The sequence below is a fragment of the Acartia tonsa genome, chromosome 5, assembly GCF_053477335.1.
Source record: "Acartia tonsa isolate MP-2025a chromosome 5, ASM5347733v1, whole genome shotgun sequence".
In the NCBI taxonomy this organism is placed as follows: domain Eukaryota; kingdom Metazoa; phylum Arthropoda; class Copepoda; order Calanoida; family Acartiidae; genus Acartia; species Acartia tonsa.
Genome location: NC_137264.1, coordinates 400,359 through 413,736, shown reverse-complemented (window position 1 = coordinate 413,736; position 13,378 = coordinate 400,359). Strand labels below are relative to the sequence as shown.

General features: G+C 30.7%; 3 protein-coding genes across 3 annotated transcripts; all 3 read right to left on the bottom strand.

The window, feature by feature from the left end:
* Positions 1-2,255: 2,255 nt before the first annotated feature.
* Positions 2,256-6,480, bottom strand: LOC145319875 (uncharacterized). The gene is made up of 4 exons (XM_080162279.1): positions 6,475-6,480; positions 4,770-5,711; positions 3,890-3,950; positions 2,256-3,654 (listed from the first exon to the last, which is right to left on the bottom strand). Exons 1-2 carry the CDS (start codon positions 6,478-6,480, stop codon positions 5,073-5,075), a joined length of 645 nt encoding a protein of 214 aa, XP_080018405.1. The 3' UTR covers positions 2,256-3,654; positions 3,890-3,950; positions 4,770-5,072.
* A 1,672-nt stretch (positions 6,481-8,152) lies between these two features.
* LOC145320031 (uncharacterized) lies at positions 8,153-11,378 on the bottom strand. Its single transcript, XM_080162472.1, has 2 exons — positions 11,301-11,378; positions 8,153-10,640 (listed from the first exon to the last, which is right to left on the bottom strand). Exon 2 carries the CDS (start codon positions 10,613-10,615, stop codon positions 9,233-9,235), a length of 1,383 nt encoding a protein of 460 aa, XP_080018598.1. The 5' UTR covers positions 10,616-10,640; positions 11,301-11,378; the 3' UTR covers positions 8,153-9,232.
* A 541-nt stretch (positions 11,379-11,919) lies between these two features.
* On the bottom strand, positions 11,920-12,979 carry LOC145318468 (uncharacterized). Its single transcript, XM_080159739.1, has 2 exons — positions 12,904-12,979; positions 11,920-12,620 (listed from the first exon to the last, which is right to left on the bottom strand). The coding sequence occupies exon 2, from the start codon at positions 12,593-12,595 to the stop codon at positions 11,984-11,986; it is 612 nt and encodes a 203-aa protein (XP_080015865.1). The 5' UTR covers positions 12,596-12,620; positions 12,904-12,979; the 3' UTR covers positions 11,920-11,983.
* Between the last annotated feature and the right edge of the window lie 399 nt (positions 12,980-13,378).

Here is a 13,378-nt window from a genome sequence, read left to right as displayed (position 1 = left end):
GTATGGATCCTCTTATGATCAGTTAAATGTGCATTTGTACGGAAAGCTTTTTCACATGTATCACAAGAATACGGTTTCTCTCCTGTATGGATCCTCATGTGCAATGTTAAATTACCCTTTGTAGAGAATTCCCTGCAGCAGATATGACACCTATATGGCCTTTCTCCTGTATGAATTCTCATATGTATTGTAAAATGGCTCTTTCTAGAGAATTCCTTGCTGCAGATATTACACTTGATCATGATGGGTTATTATTTGTTCTTGCACCTGAGATAAACATTTATTTAATGCAATTCTTGAGTAGAAGTAAATCAATTAATCTTTATTATTTCATCTTTGATTGGGTGAGTGGGGGAAGATCAACCAATCAAATTAATTCTTACTTTGCCAAGCAAGCATTAGAATCACTCCCCCCTAAAAAAAAGAAAATACGAGATATTGAGTTTTTTTTCTTTTATCCTGACAATCCTGTACCCAATATAACCTAACCTAACCTAAAATAAAACACAAACACACATAAGATTACCTTGCACTCTAGAGGGGGGGGGGGGATGGGTTCTGACCTTGATTAGGCATATTAGGTATATTGAGAGAAACCATTCTTATAATAAATGAAAGAAAAAATAAATGGAAATTTTTTCCATTATAAGTTTGTATTACACTCTAACAAAAAACAATAACCTAGACTTATATAAAGATTCCTTAAAAAGAGAACTAAATTATTTCAGTGGTAAGTGAATTTTTTTTATATGGACAGACAGACATTTACTTACTTTAATTTGCTAAGATAAAACTTAAGCTAGATTTCTGTTTCCTTTTATGTTTCTCTAGAATTCCGTTTTATGATCTTGAGTCATATTTCATTTGATATATTTAGTCTGAAAATAAATATGATAATTATTTATGGATCCTTCTATGCTTTATAAAATCACCAATGTTAATAAATGATAAGTGTCACAAGAGTATGGCTTCTCATCTGTATGGATCCTGTTATGTCGAATTAAATTACCATTTTGCATTTAGCATTTTTGAGCTCAGCACCCATAAAAACTTATCCCTAGACACGTTACAAGCCCTATCTACTCATTCTACTCTTGGCCACTCCCAGCTGAGCTGCGGCCGTTACCCAGCTGCCAAATGGATGGGCCACCACTATTTTTGGTAGCATTTTTGAGCTCAGCACCCATAAAAACCTAATCCTGGACACGTCACATGCCCTATGTACTCATTCTACTCTTGGCCTCTCCCGTCTGAGCTGCGGCCGTTACCCAGCTGAGCTGCGGCCGTTACCCAGCTGCCATATGGATGGGCCGCCACTATTTTTGGTAGCATTTTTGAGCTCAGCACCCATAAAAACCTACCACTAGATACGTCACAAGCCCTATCTACTAATTCTACTCTTGGCCGCTCGCAGCTGAGCTGCAGCTGTTACCCAGCTGCCATATGGATTGGCCATCACTATTTTTAGTAATATTTTTGAGCTCCGCACCCATAAAAACCTACCCCTAGACATATCACAAGCCCTATCTACCCTTCATACTCTTGGCCGCTAATAGCCGTTTTCATCCGGTTCTAGCCGTTCAGCAGCTGGTACTAGAAATTTAAAAAATGGTTATTGCTATCATTTAACATGAATTAAACCAAAAATATGTTTTAAAATGTTGATTCCTACGTAATTAATGATGAATTTGCCCAAAAAATAGGCAAAAAACGGCTAAACGGCTGAGCTGCCAGCCGCCAGCCGTTACTTTTCCAACTTTTTGTTCAATTTAGGGAAAATAGACCTACCAAGGATTACTCATGCAAAATTTCAGCTCGAAATTCGAATTCTAAGTGCCATTTGCTCACTGATTACGAGATGGTTGCATTAAAACCCCCCCCCCCCCTTACTATCTTGAGCTTTAATTTTAAATACATACTATAGAAAACAATCATCCCAAACCCCAACTGTTTTTTTAATGATATTTTTGTTACAGCAAACTAATTCACTTTTATGACAGACAGATATACATACTTTATCTTAAATATTAAGATTTTAAAGATTCTGCTACATAATATTTGTATTATATATAAGCTGACTTACTTTACTTTGCAAACTCAAATAATTCGTTTGTTCTTTCTATTTATAATCATTGAGTCTCAATTCATTTTTTATTCAGTCTGAAAATAAATATAATAATAATTTTACAAGTAACACAATTTTAATTTTAAGAACTAATTGAAAATAAGAAATAATAAAAACTAGAAATGGTAGAAATACCTTGCTCAATAGGATAGAAAAATGTATAAACAGAAACGGTAACTAAATGATTTAGTGGAAATGCAATTAATATTTACAATATTATATCAATTAGTATTCAATTTTAGGTTAGGGTAAATTGGGTATGTATATGTACAAGGTAGCCCCACAGGGTTGGGCCAACGCAGATTTAAGTTTAATCAATAAAGCAAACAAAGTATATAAGATACTAGGTACTTATTTACACATTTTTACAAATAACGTTTTTTTTTCAAAGAATTATGATTTTTTTCTTTAAAATAATTTTTGGAGAAGTAATATCATTTACACACTACATCAAATCTTAGGACGACACATGTTTATGTTTAATCAATAAAGCAAACAAAATATATAAGATACTAACTATTTACACAGTTTGTTTAAAGAATTATGATTTAAAAAAAAAATTATTTTTGGAAAAGTAATATTATTTACACATATTATTAAATCTTAAATACAAACATAAATAAACATAATTAAGCACTTTTTAAAAGACATTTACAACAAATTCGCTATTTAGGGTCATGCATTCATCAAACATTTTTATTTCTATCTCTTAAACGAATTCTTCACTCTCAATTCCTTCTTCCTCCTGTATTTCCTCTTTTATAATTACTTCCACACTCTCAGCCTCAATCTTTATAGATATAGGATCCTCATAAAGAGTTTCATCATCTTTTATTTCCATCTTTATATTAGCTTCACCACAATCAACAAAACTGGTAGAAGCAGAAGGTGTGACAAAATTCCAACTGGATTTATGGATCCTCTTATGCTGAGTTAAATTACCTATATGAGAGAAAGCCCTGTCACATGTATCACAGGCGTATGGCGTCTCTCCTGTATGGATCCTCTTATGGTTATTTAATTCCCATTGATATAGGAAAGTTTTTTTACATGTATCACAAGAGTATGGCTTATCATTTGTATGAATTCTCATATGACTTATTAAACTACTCTTCATAGAAAATTCCTTGCTGCAGATATGACACTTGTGTAGAGTTAATTTACTAGAGTATGGCTTCTCATGCTCAGTAAAATGATAATTAAACTCATACTTTGTACGGAAAGCTTTGTCACATGTATCACACGAGTATGGCTTCTCTCCTGTGTGCATCCTTTTATGTAATGTCAACTCTTTACTGAGACGGAAAGTCTTTCCACAAGTATCACAAGAGTATCGATTTTCCCTTTTATGGATCTTCTTATGAGTAATTAATGCACTTTGTTGTGAGAAAGCCTTTTCACATGTATCACATTTGAATGGCTTCTCTCCTGTATGAATTCTCTTATGTACTGTTAAATTGCTTTTTGTAGAAAATTTCTTAGCACAGATATGACACTTGTTCATGATGGATTATTAATTTTTCTTGCACCTGGAATAAATATCTAATATAATACTTGTGTAGAATGGAAATTAATAAGTTTAGCTATATGTAGGGAGTGTCCGTCACTATGTATATAAAAGCAATCCAGATGTACTTTATAAAAAATATTCTCTCTACATCCTTATCTTATTTGTTATAGCTACTCTATATGTTGGGTGTGTCTGTCAATGTTATTTAATGTTGTGGATAAATCTATCCTTTTACTTGTTACAATCTAACTTACTTTAATTTTCTGAACTGAGACTATGCGAGGTTTGTTTCTCTTTATGTTGACTTTATGTTGTCTGAAAATAAAAAAAAATCATTATTTCATATGTAGTACAAATCTAATAATGAGATCTAACTTAATATAAGTGATGCCATATTATTCATTAAATATTTCCCTATAAAATACCAATGTAAAATATTATTTTTGCAATCATCTTTATAAAATGGGAAACTTAAAAATCACAAATTAACCATTTTTATGTGTATCTTCAAAACTGTCAAATAAAAGTTAATTTTCTTTCTAAAAACATTTCGTCTATGATATTAAAAGTATAAAAAGAAATATCCAGTAACAAACTTTATATCTTTTTTCACTTAATCTTAATTATTCTATCCAAGTCTAAATCCTGTCTACAAGATAGTTTCTATTTGAAGGGGACAGTTGTATGAAGAGCATTTAACGAGTTTAGGTACTTGAAATAGGGAAACATAAAATGTTTTTATAGAATATGATAATTATGTGTTGACAAAAAAAGATATTTGAATGAAAAATTAACTTTTATCTGGCAGTGTTTGAGGTACACCCAAATTTGTACAATTTGTTGTAGTTAAAAATAACATTTCAGTGAAATGATTGAAGGCATAGGTTACAAAAGTAATGATTAACATCTAGTGTATTACATACAGCAAAATTAGGAACCTTTAAATTAAGTTGGTTTTGTGAAAATAAGACACCTATATAAAATACATGTAATTTAAGAAAAAAAATATGTAGTTCATTAAATGCATGTCGTGAATCTACATCTTTATATCAAAAATACATCTAAAAAGAAATCCTTTATCTCTACTTAATAACCTATGGCCTTACTTCAATGCCTAAAGCAATAACTATGTACCTGTTTTTATTCGTGATATTTTTTATATACCATGTAAGAAAATTTCATTTTCATATTCTGAAAATAAAAAAATAATAAATAAATAAAAAAATTTTACGAACAAGAATTACTGGTTTACACTGAGAGATAACTTAAATTTAAAAATATATAACAAAATAAAAAAGTGAAAAAAGTCTTGTGTATATAACAAAGAAATAAAATAACTTTGTAGGTAAGTAATATTTTTATACAACAATTTCATTTACTGAAAATGGATATTTCTTATTAAATTCTTTTTTTGATAAAATCAATACTATCATAGACTTAATCATATTCAACTTTATGTTCGACTATGTCAATAATATTTATATGATCCTCATCAGGATTCCGTTTACAAGAAAGAGAATCTTTATCCTGAATTTCTTCTTCATCTATTTCCTGTTTTATAGTTTCTTTAACATTCTGCGCCTCCATGTTGACAGAGAGAGGATCTTCATCAAGAGTTTCTTCTTCTTTTATCTCTAGTTTAATATCAGCTTCACCACAATCAACAAAACTGGTAGAAGTAGAAGGTAGAATTGTATTCTTAGTCGGTTCCAGCTTGTTGAGATGTTCAGCTGATTTGTTATGTCTTAGAAGTTCTAAATTAGAGCAAACATATATCTTACATAACTCACAAGAGTATGGCTTGTTCCCAATGTGGATCCTTTTGTGGGCAGTTAACTCTGTACTTGTACGGAAAGCTTTTACACATGTATCACAAGAGTAAGGCTTCTCTCCTGTATGGATCCTTTTATGTCTTGTCAGATCATGATTCTTATTAAAAGCTTTTTCACATGTATTACAAGAGTATGGTTTCTCACCTTTATGGATCCTCTTGTGCTTAGTCAGGTCACTACTTTCTGAAAACGCCTGTTTACAAAAATTACAATTGAACGGTTTCTCTCCTGTATGAATAAAATACTATCCTCTGAAAATGTTTCTTCACACAATTCACATTTGAATGGCTTGTTTTCTTCATGAAATCTAAATGTATTAGCAAATCGCTCTTGAATGAAAATTTCTTGCGGCAAATATAACACGACAACATGATGAACAGTTAACTAATCTTGCACCTGAAATAATAATATAATATTTATATATAATATTTCATATATTATATTCCTCAGTAGAAAAGTAAATGATAATTTTTTGCCCTTAAACCGTGTTTTTAAATGAATGAAAAAAGAATAGTTTGCAGAGAAATTTTCCATCTGACTTTTCCTTTAAAAAAATTATACTACACCTCAACAAAGAGTAAAACTGAATATCAGTGGTAAGCAAAGTTATTTATTATTATTACAGATAGACAGACTTTGAGTTACTTTAATCTAATAAACTTACACTAAAGTTTTCTTTCTTTTGATGTTTATAATTTTTATTGACTTCAGCTTTATACTGTTAAGGCGTATTACATTTTATGTTCTGTCTGAAAATATATATGATTATCATTTTACAACTAACAAAAGTCTAATAATAGGATATAAATAAATCAAACAAAACTATTAACAAGATTTGAATAGAAATATTTTAATTTAGAAAAAAAGACATTGTAAGAAAATTATGAGTAAAAGCTGTCTCTAGTAACTAAGTATAATTAGAAATAGGATTTGTAGACTATTTTGATATTATCAAACATAATGAAAATCATTAAAATAAGAATTTGAATTTGATAAGATCATATAACAATCATATAAACTTTTGAATTGTTTAATACTAGGTTAGGTTGGGTTAAAAAAAACCCTAAAAACAGGGAAGCCACACATACATAGTTAAAGAACTATAGGTACTATTTCTACTAATAAGAATATGTAAATAATTTAGTCGCATAATTCACACTTTGAACTGTATTGTGTCTGTAAAAACTATCTATCTGGAGAGTATTCTTGACCATTGTAGTTGATTAAATCCTAAAATATTACAAAATTAAATAGAGCCATTAAGGAGGTAAAAATATTTTTGAGATAAAGTTAAAGATACACATTTCCTTATCATTAATTAGATGTGTCTTCTCTAACGACGCATTTCCTGTGCATTACAGAAATTGTTTGATATTGTTTGTATATAGGTCATATTCTAAATATATACGACTAATCCAAATTTTCCTCAATGTATAATTTGATGAGAGTGGTATCCCTCTAATTGTCAATCCAACATATTACAAGTTTAAATCAAAATAGCCTCAAACCATCGCAGAACCTATTGGAAGCTTTCTTAAAATGGAAAACTTGGTTTTGTGTTTAGTGAGGTCTTACTGTAAATCCTTATAATAAAGTAACAAGATGTCTGTCTGTTTGTCTGTACTGAAGGATATCGCTAACCGATCAGGTTCTTTTTAACAGGGTATCTTCTCAGAGGTCCCGGGAAGGTTTGTAACTATCTTGGGGGAGGGCACTACCACCCTCCCGAGAGAAATCGCCACTAGTATAAAATCTCCCCCTTAAAAAATCTAAAACTAAAGTAAAAAATGCTGTTAAAGGGGGAGGTGTCAACCTCCCTCCCAAATTTTTTTTTTTAAAAACCATTTTATAATCTAAATAAAAAATGGGTTTTGGGATTCAACTACCCTCTCCTCAAGTGCCCCTTGAGTCCATTAGTAATAGGATAAAATAGTAAGAACTAAATATCAAATCTGATAAAATTTTCAATTTTCAATACCTGATTTTGGATGGCATAAAAAAGATTCGCACATTCATTAAAATAATTTAATTGTTTAGCTTAGTCTGAAAAATAATAAGTATATTGTAAGTAGGGTTGGGCCGGATACTTTTTTGGCCGGATACCGGATACCGGATATCCGGCCAACGCCGGATATCCGGCAAATATCCGGTTATCCGGCCAAATTACCGGATATCCGGCCGGATAACCGGCCAAATTACCAGATATTACAGAAGCAAAAAAAAATTTCATCAGAAATCTTATATAAATTTACATAAAGTTAAACTTGTTCAGAAAAAATGTACTTCTAGCTTCAATAATAAGAAAATTATAGCCATTTAAAATTTAAAAAGCAGAGATTTTTGGTGTAAAGTATATAAAATTATAGAGCCGGATATCCGGCCGGATAGTTTCAATATCCGGTATCCGGCCGGATATTGAAAATGGCCGGATATCCGGCCCAACCCTAATTGTAAGACTCAATAAGATAACAAGTATTGATACAAAGTTAGATTTTACAGATATTATATCAGAGGAAAATAAAATTCAAGAATTATTTCAACAAAAATAATTTAAATTGAATGATGAAAAGTAAAAAAAAAACAGTATATACAAAATATTATTAGTTTAAAATATTTGTTAAATCTACTATGAATAAATATTTACATATTAGCATTTAGTTTATCATATTTCAATCTTGTGTTCAATAGAATTTATATAATTATCATCAGGATTCTGTTTACAAGAAAGAGCTGATTTTTAATGAAAACTTTTTCACATAAATGAACTAAATAGCCACTACATATTTCATTTTGGCACTTTCCAAAATGCAAATGTCAAAATACATTTACAACAAATTCGCAATTTGGGTTCACTCATTTATTAAACATTTTATTTTTATCTACTTAAACAAATTCTTCACTCTCAATTCCTTCTTTCTCCTTTATTTTCTCTTTTATAATTTCTTCCATACTCTTAGCCTCCAGCTTTAAAAAGAGAGGATCCTCATCAGGAGTTTCTTCTTCTTTTATTTCTAGTTTAATATCAGCTTCACCACAATCAACAAAACTGGTAGAAGCAGAAGTAGAAAGTGTGACTGTATTCTTAATAGTTTCTAACTTTTTTAGATGTCCAGCTGATTTGTTATGGTTTGACATACTAGAACTGTTGTAATAAGATTTCTGGCATAATTCACATGAGTATGGCATTTCTCCAGTATGGACCCTCGTATGTATAATTAAATGACTTTGTTGTGAAAAGCCTTTTCACAGATATCACAAGAGTATGGCTTCTTCCCTGTATGGATCCTCTTGTGCACTGTCAATGCACTTGGTTGTGAGAAAGACTTTTCACATGTATCACATGAGTATGGCTTGTCTCCCGAATGGATCCTTTTGTGTACAGTTAACTCAACGTTTGTACGGAAAAGTTTTTCACAGGTTTTACAAGAGTATGGCTTCTCACCTGTGTGGGTCATTTTATGAACAGTTAGATCACCATTTGTACGGAATTCTTTCTCACATGTATCACATGAATATGGTTTTTCTCTTTATCATTTACAGTTTACATCATAACTTCAGTACAAACATAAATATTTAAATAAGCGCTTGCTAAAGGACGTTCACATATAATTTTATCAAAGAATTGTGATATTTTAGAAATGTTTTTGGAGAAGTAATAGGTATTATTCACACATTAAATCGTGGCTTAAATACAAACATATATACATATATAACAAATTAGCAATTTAGGTTTATTCATTATCAAACATTTTTATTTTTATCTACTTAAACAAATTCTTTACTCTCAATTCCTTCTTCATCTTTTATTTCCTCTTTTATAATTACTTCCACACTCTCAGCCTCCATCTTTATAAAGATAGGATCCTCATCAAGAATTTCTTCTTCTTTCTTCTCTATTTTCATCTCGTAGCTTAACTTTTGTTCTAGATGCAAATTCTGTTCACAAGAAAGAAAATCTTCATTCTGAATTTCTTCTTTTGTTTCTTGTTTTATAGTTTCTTCTACATTCTCAGCCTCCATGTTGATAGTCAGAGGATCCTCATCTAGAGTTTCTTCTTCTTTTATTTCTAGTTTGATTTTAGTTTCACCATAATCAACAAAACTGGTGGAAGTTAATTTTAATGGCTTCTCACATGTATTAACCTCCTTATGACGAGTTAATGAACTACGTCGTGAGAAAGTCTTTTCACATTTATCACAAGAGTATGGCTTTTCACCTGTATGGATCCTCTTATGAACATTTAAATGACCTTGTTGTGAGAAAGACTTTTCACATAAATTACATTTAAATGGCTTCTTTCCTGTATGTATTCTCATATGTCTTGTAAAATTGAACTTTGTAGAAAAATCCTTGTAGCAGATATGACACCTGAGTAAGACACAAGAGTATGACTTTTCTCCTGTGTGGATCCTCTTATGGGCGGTTAACTGACCATTTGTTGTGAACACTTTTTCACATGTATCACAAGAGTATGACTTCTCTCCTGTATGGATCCTCTTATGCACTATCAATGCACTTGGTTGTGAGAAAGCCTTTTCACATGTATCACATTTGAATGGCTTTTCACCTGTATGAATTCTCTTATGTTCAGTTAAATGATATTTTTGTGAGAAAGCCTTTTTACATACATAACAAGAAAATTGCTTTTCTCCTGTATGAATCCTCTTGTGGACAGTTAACTCTCTTTTTGTAAGGAAAGCTTTTTTACATGTACCACAAGAGTATGGTTTCTCTCCTATATGGATTTTATTATGGACATTTAATTGAGCTTTTGTACAGAAATTTTTTTCACATTTGTCACACGAGAAAGGTTTCTCACCTGTGTGGGTCATCTTATGAACAGTTAAATTACTAATTGTACGAAATTCTTTCTCACATGCATCACAAGAGTATGGCTTTTCTCCTGTATGGATCCTCTTATGCGCTATCAATGCACTTGGTTGCGAGAAAGCCTCCTCACATGTATCACATTTGAATGGCTTTTCACCTGTATGAATTCTCTTATGATAAACTAGCGCATTTTTGAGTGAGAACGCTTTATCACATGTATCACATTTGAATGGCTTCTCGCCTGTATGAACTCTCATATGCACTGTTAAATTACTCTTGTAAGAGAATTCCTTGGAGCAGATATAACACTTGTTCATGATGGATTCTTTATTGTTCTTGCACCTGGAATAAATAATTTTTAATGTATAACTTGTGTGAATTAAAAATAATAAATTCAAATTTTTATTGTATATTCTGAATAGAAAATAATTATTCTTTGCTTACATTATTTTATTATTGTCTATTAGCTGTGTTTTAGTGAATTGGGGGTGTTGAGAAGGAGGACGTTTAACCAACAACATTATTTCTCTTTTTAGTGCTTTACCTTAATGTGCCTAGCGAGCATAAGCAACCACAAACCCTTGTTTTTAACAAATAAAATAAGTTGAAAATAGGGAATACTTTCTTTAAGCACCTCTCGTCATGGAGACCTACCCTGCAAGACCTATACCTGTAGTGTATTGGCGCTGCAATACAACCCAATATAACCTACTTAACCTGGACTTAAGTAAAACACAAAAGCACGAACGAATTCTTCCCAATATAGGGGGGAGGGGGGGGGGGATTTCTGAGCTTTACTAGGGAAATCATTATTATTTCAAATGAAAAAAAGGTAATTTTTTCAGTGGCCTTTAACTATTATAGGTTTGTACTACACACTCTAACAAAATTTAAAAACTATACCTATACTATACTATATTTAATCATTTCAGTAGTAAGCGAAGTCTCTTTTTGAGGACAGACAGACATTTAATTACTTTAATTTGCTAAAATAAAACATACCTATGCTTTTTTCCTTTAAATATTTCAATAAAATTCAGTTTTATAACATTTAGTCTTATTTCATTTTATATTTTGTCTGGAAAAAAAATCACTATTTTACAAGTAACATTTAGTTATAAGAACTAATTAAAGATGATAAAATGATAAATATAAATTGGTTTACAAAAATTAAAGTAGATATTTTAGCATTCAAGAGAAGAACAGAAAAAATAGAAACCGTATCTACATGAATTTTGAAATTATTGAAATTAAATAAATTTTAAAAATTTACAAGGTGGTATGCAAGGTTAGGACAACATGGGTTTACGTTTTTGATTAAAAAAAAATTTCAATTTTCTACCATGTAGTTTTTAAAATATTATGATTCATATTCTTCTGATATCTGCCGAATTTTTTTTTGCCTTTTCTCGGCGGTTTTCGGCGGTTGCGCCGCCGTTTCTTCACAGTTCCATATTGTACCCCTATAAAGCAACTGCCATGCAAAATGTCAGACCTCTAACTCTTTTTTTAGTTGAGTTCCTTTGACTTTTAGTTTTGGTTTCAAAAAGTGTCACTTTCGCCCCCCCCCCCCCCCCCCTATTAAATAGGAACATAAATATATAATAAAGCACTTACTAAAAGATCCTTACAACATATTCGCAATTAGGTTCATTCATATAACAAACATTTTTATTTCTAACTACTTAAACAAATTTTTCACTCTTAATTCTTTCTTCCTCCTTTATTTCCTCTTTTATAATTACTTCCACACTCTCAGCCTCAATCTTTATACATATAGGATCCTCATCAAGAGTTTCTTCTTCTTTTATTTCCATCTTTACATTAGCTTCGCCACAATCAACAAAACTGATAGAAGCAGAAGGTGTAACAATATTCCAACTGGATTTATGGCTCCTCTTATGCATAGTTAAATGACCTGGATGATAGAAAGCCCTGTCACATGTATCACAGGCGTATGGCGTCTCTCCTGTATGGATCCTATTGTGTATATTTAATTCACTTTGTGTCTTGAAAGTCTTTTTACATGTACCACAAGAGTATGGCTTCTCTCCTGTATGTCTCCTCTTATGGTTAGCTAAATTACCTGGTCGAGAGAAAGCCTTTTCACATGTATCACAAGAGTATGGCTTCTCTCCTGTATGGATCCTATTGTGGACAGTTAAACTACTACTTGTAAGGAAAGCTTTATCACATGTGTCACATTTGAATGGCTTCACTCCTGTGTGAGTTATCATGTGTTTTGTTAAACTACCATTTGTAGAGAATTCCTTGGAGCAGATATGACACTTGTTCATGATGGATTATTAATTGTTTTTGCACCTGATATAAAAAAAATTGAATTGATAAATAAGTTAAATTCAAAAAAATTATTTCAAGTCCTTATATAAATTTAACTATTATCATTTTAAATACTGATATTATTGTAACATAGACTCTATACTTAAGATGTGTCTGTTCGTTTGTTACTATGTAGGCAAAAGTATTCTAGATATACTATATAAAAACTTTCCCCCTTTCATTTATATCTTATATAGCAGGTTGTGTCTGTAGATATGCTGTGCTGTTTAATTTAATGTCATGTACTTGTTAAAAGCTAACTTACTTTCTTCTCATCTCAAATTTGACGTTTTATTTCTCCTTATGTAATCTTAAATCTTATTCTATTTTATATTCTACCTAAAAACAAACATATAATTATTTTTTTACAAATCTTATCAAAATGAATATAAGATAATGAAATAATAATAAACAAGATTTTAAAAGTCTAAATTAATTTAGATAATGCTCATAAAAATTAGGGATAAAAGTTTACATTAAAGCTTAAAAACAAAAAACACATTATATACATTAATATATTTTATCAACATTAAATCTACTGAATATTTTTGTAACAGCATTTAGTTTGTCATATTTGAATTTTATGTTTCACAACATCAATAGACCTATTCTATTCTAATCAGAATTATGTCTCATGATAATTATGTTCAGTAATGACATTAATTTCACCAAAACTTCTTGACATGTCAAGCTGATTTATTACCTATGTATTGAAAAATCTGAAGGAGAGGAACAGGAAT

Excerpts from the sequence above, each read along its gene's own strand:
- LOC145320031 (XM_080162472.1), bottom strand. The coding sequence starts at position 10,615 with ATGAACAAGTGTTATATCTGCTCCAAGGAATTCTCTTACAAGAGTAAT.
- LOC145318468 (XM_080159739.1), bottom strand. The coding sequence starts at position 12,595 with ATGAACAAGTGTCATATCTGCTCCAAGGAATTCTCTACAAATGGTAGT.